The sequence below is a fragment of the Culex quinquefasciatus genome, chromosome 3, assembly GCF_015732765.1.
Source record: "Culex quinquefasciatus strain JHB chromosome 3, VPISU_Cqui_1.0_pri_paternal, whole genome shotgun sequence".
NCBI classification, from domain to species: Eukaryota; Metazoa; Arthropoda; class Insecta; order Diptera; family Culicidae; genus Culex; species Culex quinquefasciatus.
In genome coordinates, this window is record NC_051863.1 from 157,111,756 (window position 1) to 157,130,551 (window position 18,796).

At 38.1% G+C, this 18,796-nt stretch overlaps 3 protein-coding genes across 4 annotated transcripts; 2 read left to right on the forward strand and 1 right to left on the reverse strand.

The window, feature by feature from the left end:
• Positions 1-4,608: 4,608 nt before the first annotated feature.
• LOC119770314 lies at positions 4,609-7,402 on the reverse strand. The gene is made up of 4 exons (XM_038264964.1): positions 7,083-7,402; positions 6,660-7,023; positions 6,143-6,600; positions 4,609-6,087 (listed from the first exon to the last, which is right to left on the reverse strand). Exons 1-4 carry the CDS (start codon positions 7,323-7,325, stop codon positions 4,651-4,653), a joined length of 2,502 nt encoding a protein of 833 aa, XP_038120892.1. The 5' UTR covers positions 7,326-7,402; the 3' UTR covers positions 4,609-4,650.
• A 106-nt stretch (positions 7,403-7,508) lies between these two features.
• On the forward strand, positions 7,509-13,041 carry LOC6050486 (WD repeat-containing protein 89). The gene is made up of 4 exons (XM_038264965.1): positions 7,509-7,661; positions 11,626-12,559; positions 12,619-12,721; positions 12,828-13,041. The coding sequence occupies exons 1-4, from the start codon at positions 7,652-7,654 to the stop codon at positions 12,972-12,974; spliced, it is 1,194 nt and encodes a 397-aa protein (XP_038120893.1). The 5' UTR covers positions 7,509-7,651; the 3' UTR covers positions 12,975-13,041.
• Positions 13,042-13,079: 38 nt separating this feature from the next.
• LOC6050487 (calcium and integrin-binding protein 1) lies at positions 13,080-18,783 on the forward strand. 2 transcript variants are annotated; one of them, XM_038264968.1, is made up of 4 exons: positions 13,157-13,176; positions 13,252-13,488; positions 18,290-18,550; positions 18,614-18,783. In XM_038264968.1, the coding sequence occupies exons 2-4, from the start codon at positions 13,297-13,299 to the stop codon at positions 18,722-18,724; spliced, it is 564 nt and encodes a 187-aa protein (XP_038120896.1). In that variant the 5' UTR covers positions 13,157-13,176; positions 13,252-13,296; the 3' UTR covers positions 18,725-18,783. The 2 variants fall into 2 exon arrangements, with proteins under 2 accessions (XP_001867090.1, XP_038120896.1); XM_001867055.2 differs by having other exon boundaries at positions 13,080-13,488.
• Positions 18,784-18,796: the final 13 nt, after the last annotated feature.

The window sequence follows — 18,796 nt, forward strand, 5'->3', positions numbered from 1 at the left end:
CTATAATTTAGCCTCACGCAGAAAAAAGTTTTGTAGAATCAGCCTGTACGAGGTTTGAATCAACAAATTTTTTGTTGAATATAATCAACACCGATTTTGCGTTGAAACAAGCCTTGATTTTCTCGATTCCACAAAAGTCTTTTGTGGTTTTGAAAAAGCTGCTTTGACGTTTCGCGTTGATTCAACAAAAAATATGATTTTCAAATCAACAAAACGTTTTGTTGATTTAATGCCTTATTTTTCTGCGTGCTGATGTCGACCGTAATTTCTGAGGCTGAACTGTACGTCAAAAAGGTTAGCCAAGTGCTTCGCGATTTCAGCCAATCAGAAGGTGGGTCGAAAATAGGTACATTGAAGGTCGGATCTTCGGAGCAATAGACCCAATATAGGAGCAAAGTGTGATTTAGTTTTTCAGGCTGACACGATATAAGGCAATTTTATAAAAAAAAATATTATATACGAGCTTTAGCAAAAAACCTAAATTATAGTGGCGCCGAGCTCCTGTGGTCTATTGGTTACAGGTTTCGTTTGATAAACGGAAGGTCGTGGTTTGAAACCCACATGGCTTGGCACCACCTTTCCTCGTACTTTTCACATGTTTCGAGGACCGGCTGTGCTCTGTATATTTGCATCTGCGGAGTGCGCTGGGCCCAACCGCAAAATGTGCTTGGAGGGACAAAAAAAAACTGCTTAGCAAGAGTCCCGGGCTTTCGGGATTTCACTGGGAACACATCCTAAGTAGCGTAATAAAAAAGTGCACTTCAGTTCTAGCGACACATATGGAAAGTACAACAGCACAGAGGAAAGGAAAAATGTTACGGCGTGTGGACAGATCAACACACTTGCTCAACAATAGCGCGTGTGCTTTGTTCTCCAAATGCCCAAGAACAGCAAATTGGCAGCCTCTGCAGATCTAAAAATAGATCAGCAGGTCGACAATAGATCAAATAAATGGTCGCAGTGGACTCATGGCAATCAAACAAAAAAAAAATAAAAAATAGTGGCCTAAAAGAGAAACATTTGTATTTGTCGAAAATATACCGAAGGTGTATCGAGGTGATTATTGCATTCGATCGTAATTTCTCGACTCACGATCGAGATTTCTCGATAGTAAGATTACGACTTACCATCGACAAATTACGATCTAAATTTGTAATAACATTTTGTGGTTGTTTTTATTGAAACGATAAAAGTATATGGGACTTGGAAAAAAAATACGGGAAAAAGGATAAATCCAGTCCAGATTCGATTATCCGGAGCCTTGATAAGGGGACATCCATAAAACAAGTGGACACTTTAGAGGGGGATTGGGGATGTGGCGATTGCCCACGCTCCATACAAAAAAAGGTTTTTTTTTTAATGGGGTGGGGGTTGAGATTTTCAAAAAAAGTGTCCACGTGGTCTATAGATGATGCTTTCAGGCCAGTGGACCCCGGGCCATCCATAAACCATGCAAAAAAAAAATTTCAGTCAGCCCTTTCCTACCTCGTGAACGTTTGTTCATAATGCTCATATTTTTTTCCTATGAAACGTGTCCATTGTTAAGCACCACCACCTCCACACTTGGCTCATGGATGGCTCCTTATTCCTTCCCTTCCCTTATGGTCTGCAAATCCAGAAATTTCAACCACCGGGACCGTGGTGTAGGGGTAAGCGTGATTGCCTCTCACCCAGTCGGCCTGGGTTCGATCCCAGAAGGTCCCGGTGGCAAATTTTGAGACGAGGTTTGTCTGACCACGCCTTCCGTTGGACGGGAAGTAAATGTTGACCCCGGACTAGCCTAAAAAGGTTAGGTCGTTAGCTCAGTCCAGGTGTAGGAGCAAGGGGATGGAAACTCTTAGAGCTATAATTATTATGTTGACCAGTATATCAAAATATATGTTAGTATACTAATTATTTCCTTTACATATCGCCAGTATACTTACCAATATACTGAGAGTATCTTAGTATACTGACAGTTTATTGCTTTTCGGTTAGTATACTAACAAGTATACTGGAATATCGTTAGTATACTTAGTATTCCTAAGTAATATTAGAGTTTCCAGCCCCTTGTGTAGGAGTCGTCTCCCTGGGTCCTGTCTTGGTGGAGTCGCTGGTAGGCAGTTGGACTCACAATCCAAAGATCGTCAGTTCGAATCCCGGGATGGATGGAAGCTAAGGTGTAAAAAGAGGTTTGCAATTGCCTCAACAATCAAGCCTTCGGACACCTAGTTTCGAGTAGGAATCTAGCATTCGAGAACGCCGAATAATTTTATTTTCGATTGATTTGATTTTGCAAAATTTAAAAAAAATCAAGATTTAAAAAATAAGACATAAAAAATAGAAACTAACAAATTTTAAAAAAAATCTTAAAAAAATATAAAAATTAAAAATACAAAATTTTTAAATAAATCAAAAATTATAAAAAAAATCCAAATTTTAAAAAATTAACAATTTTAAACATCTTAAAAAAATTAAAAAAAATTAAAAGTTCAAAGATTTTTTATAAAATTAATAAATTTAGAAAATAAAAAAAACTGAAAAAATGTAATATTGAAAAAAAATATTTTAAGTGCTCTCAGATTTTAAAAAAATTCAAAAATGTCACAAAATTGAAAAATTAAAAAAAAATCAAATTGTTTGAAAATTTTATTTTTATAATGCTCTCAGTTTTATTTTTAATCTAATCTAATCTAATCTAATCTAACACAAACGTAGCCAGTCCGATGAAAGCATGCTGGAAAGTCTTGTGATTAGATTACGCCCCAAGCACTTTTCTTGTCAATATTAATAATTGCAGTACATCCGAGAACACCCGAAAATGTAAAACAAAAATTAAAGCGGCCAGCCCTACTACGTTGTGTTTACCGCAGAGAGGATTCTGTGAACGGATCACATTTCACAGAATCTACAGGGGAGGAGGGATGCGTGGACATACCGTACCAAACGCTCCGATTTATAGTTGCATTGGCGTTGTGTAGGGTGTGTTTAGTGTAATGTTATATAGTAAATATAATCAATGAATATAATCAATAGCATTATTTTATATAGTGAATTACCTTCATTATTAGCTGAAAAATAATACGTTATTAATTGAAATAAGGTAGAGCGTACAGCACAGCATTTTTTTTATCATAAGAAATGAAGAGATTGCAAGAAATAATAGTAAGAAAAACTGAGATAAGAGATTTAAAGTGAAGTTTGATAGTTTCAGAAGAAATAACTATAAAGAAGAGAAGAATAAATGGAAATAAGAAACGTGGTAAAAAAAACGAAAGATGAAACATATTTTTGAATTCTCTGAAAAGGATACAATCTGGAAGCACGTTTAGGGTTTGTTCACAAATTACGTACATGAATAAAGGGAGGGAAGGGGGTTTGCAGATTGTAAAGCCAATGTTGACGATAGGAAAAGTGCGTGACAGGAGGGAGGGTGGTTCAGAAATCCCGAAAATCTCTGAATGTAATATTTGAATAACCCCTAAGGCAAGTTTTCAGGATGATGAAAAGTCAGGCATCGTTGAGAGATTGAGCTTCTTGAGCTATTCCCTCGCACGACAAACAGTACTGGTCTTCGGTTTCCTGCGCTCCTCTGGCAGCAGTTCCCTTCTTGAAACTTCCCCTTAGCAGCAGGTGGAACAGCTTGGGCTCTGCTCTCGCCAGTTGCACTCTCCAGCCTGCGTCGTTGACTCTCGCTCCCCGAGCCGATCGCGTCCAAAGAAGTTCACTCCTTGCGTCCGCCAGGCAACTAACGAAAACACCCTCACTCTCTTCCTCCAACACAACAACTCTGGAGTACGGTGGTAAGGGGGAGTCATCGGCTGACCAACACCATCTCACTCAACCGGAGCTGTCAACGCACTAGAAACCTTGCAAAACACTTGCATGCAAGTGGAACACCTCGATGTTTAGCTCAGGTCACACTAACATAACGCTTTCGCTCTCACTAACGACGGCGCAAGCAAGAAAGAAAATAAAAAATGGCCAGAAACGCCACCACCGACCGCAAAATAAACCGCTCTAAACACAACAATAATCCAGAAAACGCGTAAACTCCATCACTCTCGCGACAAACTTTTCACGGCCGACCGAATGCCGCCAAGAAATTCGAACCAATCCTTTAAATTCGAACTTAAAACCACAATCGAAACTAAGCCGCCCGACACACGACATTTCTCAAACACGCCCGTACCTCTCTCTCTAATGCTCTCAGTTTTATTTTTAAATCAAGAAATTCAATAATTTCAATTTTTTTAAATGTTTAAAAAGTTTGAAATTTTTGATTTTTGTAAGTTTTTAAGTTTTAAATTTGCTAAAAATTTTAAAGTTTTTGAGATTTTTAAAATTATTGATTTTTTCATGTAGTCAACAGTTGAGTTACTCAATTCGAAACGTATACGACTTCCGTCTCAAACGCAACAACCAGTTCCGTGTTCGTGCTGGTTGTTGCGTTTGAAACGGAAGTTGTATACGATTCGGATTGAAGTCCGTTTCAGGATTTTATTTAAACTGACTAAATATGTTTCAAAATGCATATTATAAGAGTAATAGATTTTTTTATTAGTCTCGATTACACATAACCATTTGCTTGAACAGAGCAATGGCTTTCATAGAGAGGAAGTAAAATCTAAAAAATAAAAAAAGTTACAATCTTGCCAACGGTACCTCACATCACCGATCCTGTCCCGCAATCCTCCCCAAACTCTCCCCGATCACCCTCACGTCCCTTCGCTGTCCCGGCGAAATCAGTCGCTCCATCCTTTCCAAAATCTCCACTTGCCGTCGAATTTCCGCAATCGCATCCGCCACCACCTGCCGGTCACCTTCTTCGTCCAGCTTGATCCGCTTCGCCGCGGGATCGCCGCCATCTAGTCGATGCACCGACAGGACCAGTTCTTCCTCGTCGGGAAACATGTCGTCGATTACGTCGCTAATGTGCTGCGTTAGGTTGAGGGTTGGTTCGGGTGGCCCGGAGCAGAGATGTTCGTGGGTGGGTTGTGCTTGCTGGTGCGTCAAGCGTGAAACGTTGAATGGCACGTTGGTTTGGGAAGTTTTTCGGGGTTGTTGAGATTTAAGTGTCGCGATGGATTTGACTATTGGGTTTGAATCGTTGGATAGATTTGTAAGAAGTTGGTGGTCGTCGCTGGTTTTGGGTTGCTTGTCAATTACGTGAAGGGCGTTTAGCTTTGCGGCCAATTCAAGTGATTTGCAGTTGCTCAAAATTGTTGTTCTTACGAATTTGTCGAATTCTTGGGGACAGCACCCATGTCGCTTCAAATGTGTCGCCAAACGTAGAAAAACGCAGATTAGAGTCGTAAGGTTTGGATCTATCAGGTTCTTCACGGAAACTGACTTGAGCAGCCCACCAACATTTCTGGCTGTCGTTTCCAGGACCCTCCTATCGCTAGTCGTGCAAGCCAACGTCAACGTGTGCATCAGATCGTACGCTGCGGCGCTAGTCAATCCGTCCCGAACTTTCACCCCAAACTCCTCAATCTTCGCGGGTCGGAACATATCCTCGCCAGCGTTCTTCAACTCAACTGCGATCCAAAGTTTGCAGTTCACCGTTCCAGGAAATTCGTCGCGAGCTCTTCGCTGCATCCGCGGTGGCATAAAGACGAACATGTTGCGCAGCAACCGCCGCACGAAAACAACCCTCGGTTGGGTGGAAAACACCGGGAACTGGTCGTTGATGGTCTTCCAGAAGCGGAAGTACTGCCAGTGAAGGTCGGGCTCGGTGAGCCGGAGGAAGGCGTTCCAGATGTCCAGTCCGGCAACGCCAACCCAGAACGAATCCTGGAGGATCATCCGAACGAGCGTTTCTTCGAGCAGCTTTTGACGGCTTTTGGGTGGTTTTCGGGCGCACTGCAGGACGAAGCCGGCGAGGTGGGTGATAAGTTTCTGGTACAGAGATTCTTGCTTGTTGATGAGCACGTGAGCCTTTGGGAGGTGTTCGATGCAGGCTGAAAGCAGGTTGGTTTTGGACATGTACAGATTGATGGCTGGGCTGTTGGAGTCTTCTGCGAGTAGCTTCGAAATAACCTCGATTACGATTTCGAAATAACCGGCAAGTTCTTCCCACGATTCGTAACGGCAAGCAGCGAGGGCCTGAAATAATCAGTTTGCTTTAGTTCCCAAAACTAAGAAGAAAAATTGCACTTACCTTGGCGAAACTAGAAGTTCGGAAACTCATCCCGATGAGACTCATGTAACCGACCTTCAAGTTGCTTCGAATCGCTTCGACCGCTTCCTTTTCCAAAGATTGTGCAAGCAGAGCTTTCGAGATGCTTACGATAGTGTCCAAAAGCTGCCCGAAGCAGTCTAGTTCTTCCAGCTTTATCGAACGCAACAGTCGCAGCATAAGCTGAAGCATCAAGTTGAGAAATTTGAGTGTTTTCAGTTCAATTTGACCGGCGTTGGCGTTCGCCACGAGCGACTTCAAAAGTTTGTCAATCTCGTCGTTCATGCTGAGTATGAGCTCGTGTAGCCAGCAGGTATCGTTCTGCGCAATATATTTCAAATGTTTCGTCGAGAGAACCAGGATGGCCTGCCAGGCGTGCTTGGCGTCGATCAAATCTATTTGGATTGTCGTGCAGCCTATTTTGCCGAAACAGATGATAACTGAAAAAGTTGTAAAATAAAAGTTATGTTCTTTCCATTAAAACAATCTTCAACCCAACCGTTCTTCAAGCAGTCAAACTCCTGCTCAACGTCCAGATGTTGAAAGTAGTAGCCGGTTCCGTTGAACGCCGCCACCATGCTGACCATCTTAATCTGCAGCGAACGACACGCGGCCGCCAACTGTTCGATACTAGTTCGCTCTGGAGTGTCCGCCTCAATGCCCGGTTTCTTCTGGGCAACGACGGCAAAGGCACGCACGAGAAAGTCCATAAACACAAGCACCGTGCCGTACACCTGATACACCTGCGCCTGACTTGCGACGTGCTCCAGAAATTTCAACATTATGTTGGCCAACCCCAGCAGCGACTTGAGATTATCGTCCAGAAAGCATGATAGGGCTTGATCTTTCAATTCGGACTCGAGCTGCAAGAAATCAACGATTTAAACTAGACACTTAAAGTTAAATAACACAAAAGTTCCACCTTGCACAAATGCTTGACCAGCTCCGGCAGTACCACGTCGCACACCTCACTCTCAAACTCGAACAGCTCAAAATGCTGCACGGCCCGGTTGAACAGAAACTCGTAAACCTCCAGATCCGTTTCCTGTCGGCGCAAGCTGTTCAGCGATAGTCGCGTAATTTTCTGCAGCGGAATCCCCCCAACGTCCTGCGCCAGCCGCAGATCCGCGAAGGTTCGCACGCTTTCCACCACCTGCGAGGTCATGGCCCGGGAAGGAAATTCACATTCAAATCGCACGGATTTCACGGGACCTGTTCCGATTGCAGCGTCAACAAAAACCAACGTAAACACAAAAAGTGCGCGCCGCGCGCGCTTAATCTGACTGCCCTTCGGAAACGGAGATCCGCGTCAAAGTGTCAAACGAGGTGGGCCGAGTTGCGAGGCCGCCACTTTATCGCACGTGCTCGTTTGTTGTTGTTTTGAAATTTCGCCGACGAAATCGTGCGCGCACGGTGATTAGTGAGGAAATTTGCGGTATTTTCGAGGTTTTTCCACTGAATTTGTGTTAACAAATTGTAGCATTTGCGAGAATGTTTGACGGTAAGTAGAGGGAATTTCAAATTCAATGAGAATGTCTAAGGGTTTGAGGGAAAATTATTACAAAATTATTTTGTTGTGTGCTTTAGAATTCCCTATAAAAAAATGAAGGTGATAGCAAATGTTTGTTAGTCGACATCAGTGTCGAGACGGTCGAGACGGTCGAGACTCGACTCGAGAAAACCATGTCGACACAGTAGGACCGATAAAGTCCGATATTCTGATTTAAGTAAACGATTTTTTATAGGTCCAATTAATACAATTTTCATGTTTTTTTTTGTGTTTATGAATACTAATACCATTGTATCAAAGGGGTTTCAAAAACACCTAAAAGCAACAAAAACAAATCGGGATCTTTATTTAAAAAATAACTGTTCATTGTCTGTTCGTTGATTGTTTCTTCTCAGATTTAAAATTTTAAAATCACTTAAGAGCATTTTTGGGGCCATTTTTAACTCAAAAACTCAAAATAAAAGAGGAGCGAATGACCCATAGGGTTGAAGCTCCCCGAATAAAATCAACAACAACAACTCAAAATAAGAGAACGAAAACATTTTTATTTTTGTGATTAGTTTATCAAAAGTAAAATTTCAGTTGCAAAGTAACCGCCGACCTTACAAGTCGCATTCTCAACGCCAGTCCGCAGTTTATGTGCGCGTCGCCGCTTTTTTTTAAATGTGCACCGTATACAAAAACATTGTGGTTCTGGAATTTTGCCAACTCCAGTCCCAACCAAGCCCAAAGCTTGTAAAAAAAATTCTCGCAGACCTTCAAGTAAACCAAAAAAACTTGTTAGCGTTGAGAAGAGAAATAGCCGTGTTGCAGTTCGCCGACTCAGCACTGGCCTCGTCCATCATCGACAAACCTCTGGTATATCAGGGTTGCAAAATCCCGATTTACCTGGACAACAACGCTACGGAAGTTCGTGTGCATGACCTACCTCTAGGCATAAGCAATGACGACGTAGTATTGTACGATCAGTTCCTAACTGGACTCGGTCGCTGGAAACGACCGGCGACTCAACGACCGACGAAATAGGCGGCGGGCCAGATGCGGGCATAAAAATGTCAAAATCTCTCCCCCCTCACTTCGTCTCACCATCCAGCTGCAGCTTTGTTGACAAACAAACGGAGCACGCGGTCGCATTATGGCGTCATCGAGCCAGAATTAGGGTTGATCATGTGATAAAAATGAATATTTTATCATGAAAAATAATATTTTTTCGACCGAATAAAAAAATTGCGAGCATGTTTAAACAATTATTCCTGATGTCGCAGAAGTGAATAAAAACCAAAATTTTAATCCATAATTTTTTCTATAAATTGAACTTTTTCACTCCAACTGGAAACTCCTAGGTGTATCCACGATCGTTTCCAATGACTCGCAAAACCCGGAAGCGCTTACAGGCATATTTGGACGCGGATGACGAATTAACAACAAAACGAAGAGAGATCCCTAGTAACATTTTAGGTTTTAAGTAAGCCATAAAAGCCTATTTAGGCCGTATGAGGGTTTCCAGAACCATGATAAAACCTGTAAGTTTAAAAATGTTACTAGTGATGGCTGAAGACGAAACAACAGATGAAGAAGATGAAGATGTAAAAAAAGCAAAATAGCATAGGGAAAAATGTTATCCAGCTTTTTAAGCGTAAATGGCGTTCGAATGGTGAACGCCCGAAATGTCAAAATCACGCAGTGGTACCAACATTACGAAAAAATGGTGCCATGGCATGACAGCCGCATTTTTTTTCTAATGTTGGTGCTATTGCGCGATTTCGACATTTCGGACGTTCAACATTCGAACGCCATCTTCGCTTAAAAACCTGGATGAGATAACTCGACGCCAACATTTCAAAAAGCATCATGTACAAACCATGCGTTTTGAGAAAAACGCATTTGAATGTTGAGCATCCATTTTCAATTCCCATTTTAATATAAAAGCAAAATAAGATGTTCTAATGATAACAAACGATGAAAAACGTTGCTTTTATTGATACTTGATCATTCAAATTCAATAAAACATTATTTCCGTAATTTTATTTGAGAAAAACAAACATAACTTCTTTTGAAATCACCAACGTCGATATCACCCTGCTGTCACTGAGGGGGGCGCTTTGCTATGATTCGTTTTTCTTCGCCAAATGTACATGACGCTTTTTTCATGTTGCTTTTTTTTCGTCACGAGGTTTATGTAGCCTTTTGTTTGACAGGTTGACAGGGCTATATAAACAGGGACTGCTGATGGCAGAGATTTTGTTTATGTTACTTTATTTAAAATCATGATTAAACAGACTTTACTGAAGTAACTTTTGCTCATTTTTGGTGGAGAGGTAGCTTATTAGGAGTACTTTCAGAATATGCAATAACCCAGAAAGTGTCAAAGTGTACATGATGCCTTTTGAAATGTTACCGTCGAACTGTTTAATCACTGGAGGAAGAGAACGAAGATAAAATTGAAGAACTTGATAATTTAAGATCAAAATTTTCCGCTAATTATTTGAAACATAGACAGAAATCGTTCGAAAAAGGCATGGTAACAATTATTGAAATATAGCTAGACAAGTGATTAAAAACTCTGTAATCTTTCCTCTTCCACTATACACCTTTAAGAGATGAAAGTCTCTATAATAATAAAAGTAAAATTCTTGAGGACTTAGAATACCTAATAGAAAACTGACTGAAGTTAGAAAATTCTAAAATCTAAAAAAAAATCTGGAAACCGGACTGAGGTTTGAAAATTCTAAAATCTAAAAAAATCTCAATGCTAGATTAAAAAACTAAAGTAAATAAAAAAATCACAAAACTACGCGACCATCCATAAACCTCGTGGACATTTTTTTGGGATTCTGCTAACAACACCCCCACTCCCCTCCCCCCTCCCCCCTTCGTGAACAATTGTCCATACAAAAAACAAATTTTTATTGTATGGATCGTGGAAACAAAATAATTTTTTTATATGAATATTCAAAAAGGGCCAGAGTTCTTTTTGCCTTCCTCACTTTACTGAGGAAAGGCTATAAAATCACTCGAAAAACGAACTTTTTAGTTAGACCTCTTAGACCTACCTTCATTTATACATATCGACTCAGAATCACCAGCTGAGCAAATGTCTGTGTGTTTGGCTGTATGTAGACATGTGTACCAAATCAATGTCACTGGAATATCTTGTCACATGCTCAACCGATTTTGGCCGGAATGGTTTTAATCGATCCGTCTTAACGTCCCCTAAGTTGCTATTTAAATTCATGCAGTTTTATCATGTATTTAAAAAGTTATGTTAAAAAAACTGTTTCATATTAAATAAAAATTATGCTAAAAAGGGTGGTTTTTTCATGAAACCCTCACATGTAACATATTTTTAGAAAGCATATGAGAAGACCTTTCTTGTGGATTAAGAATTTTCAAAATCTGACTTACCTATCTAAAATTACAAGCAGTTTAAAAAATGGTCTGAATTTACATAACCTCAAATGGTCCCGTCTGATCGCCACGTAAAAAGCCTTGTAGAGGGATGCCATTTCCTGAAAGGCGGTGTCTGTATAATCTTGACAAAAAGTCTGTAGGAAGTCTATTTTTTTATTCGTCACTTTTTTTATTATTATATAGGACCTCTTAGGTGCTGCGATCACGTTAGGGGAGATCCATAAACCATGTGGACACTTTAGGGGATTGTAATCACTCTATAAATGAGAGGAAGGCACCAACCACCTAATGGTGGATAAGTAACGTTTTTAAGAAAAGCTTTAGAATTGCCTGTTTAAATAAAACTGTAGAATTTTTTTTATGTTTTTAATCTTTTGAGTTTTTTTCCCTAGATCTAAAGATATATTAATTTAAAAATTTATTTAGCTCATTTAAAAAAAAACTAAAAAATAAATAATAAAAAATAAGTTTCAAACAACTTCTGAACAAATTCTACAAAACCAAATTTAATTAAATCTTTGATCTGATCACAAATTCTTCGCAGATCCCCAAAGCTCGGACGAGGAATCTCCCGTCCCCGACGCGGACTCGTGCGACCCGCAGCAGCTGCAATCCCGCTTTAAATCCTCCGTCCGGTCCCACTCGGAGGTGGCCATCTCGCTGAAGCGAACCTGCGGCCTGTATCTGTCCCTTTCCTGCGACTCGCGCAAACTGGCCGTTGGTTCGTCCCGCAAGGAGCTTCAGCTGTACCAACTGGCCGAAAACGGTGACCTGCTGGTGGAGAGCGCCGACTTTGACAAGTTTAAGAGTCCCATTCGGGGGGTTCGGTTCTTCAACGGCGATCCGAACTTGTTGATGGCCTGCACCGAGGAAGGGGTGGTTAGTTTGTACGATTTAAGGTTGGGTAAGAGCGTGTTTGGGTTTGAGGATGGTTCCGAGGGGCCAAGGAAAACGATGACCACGTTCGACGTGAATCAGAACGATCGCGCGTTGTGCGCGTCTACGGAGGTGCAAAAGGGCGGAGATAGTTTTCTGCTGTTCTTCGACATCCGGGAGAGGAAGTTTCTTGGGTCGTACTGGGAGTGCCACAGCGAGGACATTACAAACGTGCGGTTTCATCCGAGCAATCCGGACCTGCTGGTCAGCGGAAGCGTGGACGGGTTGATCAACGTGTTTGACATTTCTCAGCCGACGGAAGATGACGCGATGCAGTACTGCTTCAACGTGGACACGGCCATTGAGTCGCTGAACTGGCATCGGAATCCGGGAACGGGGAAAGACTGGGTGTCCTGCGTGACGACGACCAACGGGTTTCAGCTGTACGACGTGGAGAGTCAGGACCCTGAGGTGGAGTTTGATCGCGAGAAGATTACGGAGTTTATCTGTAGAAAGTCGTCGATCGATTGCAACGTCGTTGGGGCGTACAACGAAGGTGATGGAGCGTTGACATTGCTAGCAGGGTCGAACTACAATAAAGGGTAAGCAAACGTGACCAACGAAAAACCGGTTCAGTAGGTAATTCACCGTCTTTCTACAGTGAATGTCTCCGTTCGCTTCGGTACTCCGACAAAAGCTTCCAGCCGTTCCAAAACTTCCTACACAACAAGCAAATCGTTCGGGCCAGCGTGTACAGCGAAAAGGTAATGTAACAACAACTTTGAAAAGTTCTTATCAGCCGTCCCGGCTCCAATCATTACCGCTTCAATTGGGCCATCCATATATCGTCATATTACTTCTTATCTACAGGAAAACGCACTGATAACAACCGGCGAAAGTGGACTGATCACGGTGTGGAGTTGCGGCCAAGACACGGAACAGGAAACGACGGAGGGTAGCATCGCGAATAAGCTCAAGCAAAAGGCCACCATCGGCAAGCGCGCCAAGCCGTATTAAAGTTCGTTCTGTTGTACGGTTGCGAATAAGTTTTGTAAAAATATAAGCAAAATGTGAACAAGTTTTTTTTAAATGAGATTGATTATTTGTATCACAGGCTACCCAAGGCAAAGAATTGCTCGCATTTGGAAGAAGTCGCCGTTTTACGATGACCAGGCGCGAAGAAACAAGTTGAAACGACGACGGCGGCATTCCATTAGGGGTAATTGATTTTTCATCGTCGTTAATCAATTGTGTTTATTATTTTTCGACAATTTGTCGCGGTCGCGTGATGCAGTGGCCAGAACATTAGAATCAAAGTTAAACGGGGAGTCGAGTGGTGATGGGCGCCAAAGAGAGCAGTCTGCTGTCGGCGGAACAGCTGGAGGATTACGCCGAGCTAACGTACCTCACCAAGTGGGAGATTCTGTTGATTATGGACAAGTTTTTGCCGCTCGAGCCGGATGAGATAAGGAAGGATCTGCACCGGAGGATACCAAACAGGAAGATTATGGAGGCGTTTCCGCAGTTGAAGGTGAGTTTCGAGTTAAGTTCTGGAGTTTTTTTTTTTAAAGTCCAATAAACCAAATTTTAAGTATTTTTTTTTTTTTGGGTGTTTTTAATACTCCTGACTCAAGGCAGCTTCAAAAACACCTAAAAAGCAAAAACTGGAAATTTGGTTTATTGAATCGTTTTAAAAAAAACTCCAATTAATCAAATTAATATCAAAAACTCAAACTTCTACGCTTTGTACCACCATAATATGTATATCCTGGTTTTTAAGCGAAAATGGCGTTCGAATGGTGAACGTTTGAAATGTCAAAATCGCGCAGTAGCACCAACATTAGAAAAATAGTGTGGCGGTCATGCCATGGTACACTTTGTTCGCAATGTTGGTACCACTGTACGAATTTGACATTTCAGGCGTTCACCATTCGAACGCCATCTTCGCTTAAAAACCTGGATACAAATCAAAAGTGCTCCGATTTGCCTCAAATTTGAAGTGGGGGTACTTTGGCCCAAATAATTAGACCCGTATTTTTTTGTTTGGTGATTAGGGTGGTCCTATCCGAAATAGGGTGGTCCATAAAATTGCGTTTTTCGTCGATTTTCGCTAAAACCACATTTTTCAAAAAATCATATCTCCGGAACGGCTAAACCAATTTTGGAGCGCCACAATTCAAATAAAAGAGGTTATTAGTTGGGCTTTTAAGGAAAAATATGTTTTTCCTGATTCCTTGTAATATTTTACGTAACTTATCAATAAATGGCGAATATCCATTGACATATCAATTTGACATGTTTTGGAGATATGATTTTTTTAACATAAAAACTGGGGTTTTCGACGCGCCGCGTGCAAAAATGGGAAAATGACAAAAACGGGTGAAAATCAACTTTTTTCACTAAACCGAGATAATTTTCGAATGTTTTAACAATGAAAATCGGAAAATAGTGAGTTGTTAGGGTGAGACTTTGAAAACTTCAATTTTCATGTTCAGGGTTGTTACGGGAGAGTCGAAAGAAAATCCGCTCAAAATCCGCGCCGACTAAAATCCGAAACCGAGCGAAATCCACGCCATATAAAAAAATATCGCGACCAACATTTAAGAAATTTTATCTTTTAATGAAGAAAAACTAATTCAGAAAGTATTTGATTAAAAAAACTTGTTTTATGTTTAAAGGCTCCAAAAGAATGAAAGCAATAAATTCATTTTAAAAAAAAATCCTCATGAGACGGTCAAGGCAAGAGTCATGAAAAAAAAAATCTTCAAAATAGAAAATACAATATTTAAAAACCTAAAAATTTAACTTCAAAAATATAACCTCAAAATTAAATCAAAATCTAAAATTATAATATGATAAAATTTTAAATTTCGAAAGCCTAAATATTCAAAATCTTAGAATTTTTATACAGTTTGTAATCTAAAATCCTCGCTATAATTTCACTCCGAAAGAAATTTAATTTCCAATATTTATAATAATGTCTTATCATAATTTCAAAATTTCTTACATAAAATAGGACTTCAAAAATTGTGGAATTCAAGAATTTAGGAATTTAAGAACTAAGAATTTAAAAATAAAAACATTAAAGAATTTAGGAATTTAAGAATTTAAGAATTTAGGAATTTAAGAATTTAAGAATTTAAGAATTTAAGAATTTAAGAATTTAAGAATTTAAGAATTTAAGAATTCAAGAATTCAAGAATTTAAGAATTTAAGAATTTAACTTCAAAAATATAACCTCAAAAGTAAATCAAAATCTAAAATTATAATATGATAAATTTTTAAATTTCGAAAGTCTAAATATTCAAAATCTTAGAATTTTTATACAGTTTGTAATCCAAAATCCTCGCTATAATTTCACTCCGAAAGAAATTTAATTTCCAATATTTATAATAATGTCTTATCATAATTTCAAAATTTTTTACATAAAATAGGACTTCAAAAATTGTGGAATTCAAGAATTTAGGAATTTAAGAACTAAGAATTGAAAAATAGAAGAATTTAGGAATTTAAGAATTTTAGAATTGAAGAATTTAAGAATTTAAGAATTTAAGAATTCAAGAATTCAAGAATTTAAGAATTTAAGAATTTAACTTCAAAAATATAACCTCAAAAGTAAATCAAAATCTAAAATTATAATATGATAAAATTTTAAATTTCGAAAGTCTAAATATTCAAAATCTTAGAATTTTTATACAGTTTGTAATCCAAAATCCTCGCTATAATTTCACTCCGAAAGAAATTTAATTTCCTATATTTATAATAATGTCTTATCATAATTTCAATTTTTTTTACATAAAATAGGACTTCAAAAATTGTGGAATTCAAGAATTTAGGAATTTAAGAACTAAGAATTGAAAAATAAAAACATTTAAGAATTTAAGAATTTAGGAATTTAAGAATTTAAGAATTTAAGAATTTAAGAATTTAAGAATTTAAGAATTTAAGAATTTAAGAATTTAAGAATTTAAGAATTTAAGAATTTAAGAATTTAAGAATTTAAGAATTTAAGAATTTAAGAATTTAAGAATTTAAGAATTTAAGAATTTAAGAATTTAAGAATTTAAGAATTTAAGAATTTAAGAATTTAAGAATTTAAGAATTTAAGAATTTAAGAATTTAAGAATTTAAGAATTTAAGAATTTAAGAATTTAAGAATTTAAGAATTTAAGAATTTAAGAATTTAAGAATTTAAGAATTTAAGAATTTAAGAATTTAAGAATTTAAGAATTTAAGAATTTAAGAATTTAAGAATTTAAGAATTTAAGAATTTAAGAATTTAAGAATTTAAGAATTTAAGAATTTAAGAATTTAAGAATTTAAGAATTTAAGAATTTAAGAATTTAAGAATTTAAGAATTTAAGAATTTAAGAATTTAAGAATTTAAGAGTTTAAGAATTTAAGAATTTAAGAATTTAAGAATTCAAGAATTTAAGAATTTAAGAATTTAGGAATTTAAGAATTTAAGAATTTTTTTCTATATTGTTTTGAATTTGATATTTTTTAGTTTTTAAATTTTGAGTTTTTAATTTTGATTTTTTTATATCTTCAAATTTTCGATCACCCCATTTTTATTATTCTGAATTTCAGATTGCTAAAATTTTTAATTTCGAAATTTCAGATTTTTTAAATTACGATTTAAGAAATTTCGAAAAAAAATAATATGCATTTTGATTTTTTTTGTTATAATAAAAACTTTAAAACATTTTTTTTCGAATTTTTGAATTTCTGAAGCTTTGAATTTGGAATGTTCTGATCGTATTATTTTCGCCAAGAATGTTTGAATTTCGAAAAAAAATATTTCTACCGATTAAATTCCATTCCAAAATTCAAAAGTGGAGGCCAGCTTCTGTTACGTCCAATCAAGCTCATATTTGTCGCCCACCAGAACAAGCCCCAATAATAGTTTTGTTACACATTGTAATGTCTACATCTTCGGGAAAAGTTTGTAATATTTGATTTACAAAATTAAAAATTTAATAAATCCAGTATCAAATTAAAAATAAATAAGGTTAAAAATCATTACTCAAAACTCAAAAGAAATTAAATATTCAGAGCCGGAGATTTTAAGAAATGACAAGAAGCATATAAAACATAATTTCTACATAATCTTCATCTTCATTTTTCGACGTTTCGTACTAAGAAAATACGAACAAAAATTTTCAGAAGAAAATTCAATTAATAAAAATTATGAAATTCTTGCACTCAAAGGAAAAAAACAAACTATCGTAATTCCTGATAACATTTTTCTTAATAACTTGAAAGTAATTCTATCTCTCTCAATTAATTTATTTAGCAAAATTGCCATCCGCGCGAGATCCGCGCCTGAGCAAAATTAGCCAGCAAATCCGCGTCAGATCCGCGCTATCCGCGCGATCCGCGCCGTCCGTAACAACCCTGCAAGTTTCTTTTTCTTTATGCCGCTGTATCTCAGCAACTAGAGGTCTAATCTGCAATGTCTCTTAAACAATTTTATCGCAAATTTTCTGAACTTTTCAAATAAAAAAATATTTTTAGAAATGGTCACTCATGGTCACTATTTTTAAAAATTGAAAAACTGCAAATATTTCGCTAAAATTAAACTGTCGGTGGCTATATTTTGAAACCGAAGTCCTTTATCAAAAAATCTGTAGAATACTTTTCGATTGCAAGTACAATTTTACATAAAAAAGATTAGGTAATTTTTTTTATATGAAATTTTGATTTTTTTTTCAACAATCAGGCCGTTGCAAATATTTTTCAAAGTTCATGTCGCCTTTTATTTTTTATTACCTTATTTTTTTATTTTTTCTAATTATTTGCCAAAATTAAATGAATATAATTAGTGCGGTGCCTGTGGGGACGCACAGTCCTATTTTTCCGTGTTAATTTTAATTCCTTTTGTGTCGCTGTTTGTGTGCACGGGTTGGTTTGGATACACTAATTGAATAATGTCATCATTAGTGCGCTGGCTACTGGGACGCCCAGACTCGTTTTTGCGTTTCCATTGTTTCTTCCATTTCTTTTGTATCGTTGTTTGGATTCCGTTGCGAGTAGCGGAACCTCGCGGTTGCTTTGTTCGCAATAATTTGTTCCAGCTAGCAGTTTTAGTATTAACTGATCAAGCTATCCGTTTTATGGAGAGGAAAGCGTCTTTTATTTAGTATTTTGGGCCTAAATATTCTTCGATTTTTTTTAGGCAAAATTAAATATTAATCTGAACAAATATTGTTTGGAGGGTTTGACTTAACAGGTGATTTTATTTTGGAATAAATCATTTCATAGCTTTAAGACTTTAAGAAGTTTGAAACTTGAATATAGTCGTCCAACTCACCTGTAATTACTTCATTTAGTTCAACCCGTTCCGGGACCGCATCTTCGAGGTGTTTTCCTCCGGTGGCGACACGCGCTGCTCCTTCGAGGACGTGCTCGATCTGTTCAGCGTCATGTCCGACCGGTGCCCGCACCGGGTGAAGGCTGCCTGGGCCTTCCGGGTATTTGACGTGGACAACGACCGCCAGATCAGCGCCGACGACATCGTGGCGCTGTGTGACCGTCTCGTCGGAACCGATCCCGGCCTGCACCGCGACGAAAAGGCCTGCATCGCCGAGGTGGTAAGTGGCTAGCTGGGTTTGAAGGTGTTTTGCTGGTTGTTAAAATTTGTGTTATTGTTGTAGATTCTAGAAGAAATGGACCTGCAGAAAAACGGCAGTTTGGGCGAATTTGACTTCATTCACGCGATCGCCAAGGTGCCGGAATTTTATCACTCCTTCTCTTTTCGACCGTAGCTTTTCACGTTGTTTCATTGATAATTTAATCTAATAAACTAGGGAATTCTTTCTAACCATTCTAGAAGTGTA

Bases quoted from the DNA above. Each gene is read 5' to 3' on its own strand.
- LOC119770314 (XM_038264964.1), bottom strand. From the start codon at position 7,325: ATGACCTCGCAGGTGGTGGAAAGCGTGCGAACCTTCGCGGATCTGCGG. The intron at 7,024-7,082 runs GTGGAACTTTTG...GATTTCTTGCAG, and splicing joins TGGTCAAGCATTTGTGCAAG to CTCGAGTCCGAATTGAAAGA. The intron at 6,601-6,659 runs GTTGGGTTGAAG...CAACTTTTTCAG, and splicing joins GTTTGACTGCTTGAAGAACG to TTATCATCTGTTTCGGCAAA.
- LOC6050487 (XM_001867055.2), top strand. From the start codon at position 13,297: ATGGGCGCCAAAGAGAGCAGTCTGCTGTCGGCGGAACAGCTGGAGGAT. The intron at 13,489-18,289 runs GTGAGTTTCGAG...TACTTCATTTAG, and splicing joins AGGCGTTTCCGCAGTTGAAG to TTCAACCCGTTCCGGGACCG. The intron at 18,551-18,613 runs GTAAGTGGCTAG...TTATTGTTGTAG, and splicing joins AGGCCTGCATCGCCGAGGTG to ATTCTAGAAGAAATGGACCT.
- LOC6050486 (XM_038264965.1), top strand. The intron at 12,560-12,618 runs GTAAGCAAACGT...GTCTTTCTACAG, and splicing joins GGGTCGAACTACAATAAAGG to TGAATGTCTCCGTTCGCTTC. The intron at 12,722-12,827 runs GTAATGTAACAA...TCTTATCTACAG, and splicing joins CCAGCGTGTACAGCGAAAAG to GAAAACGCACTGATAACAAC.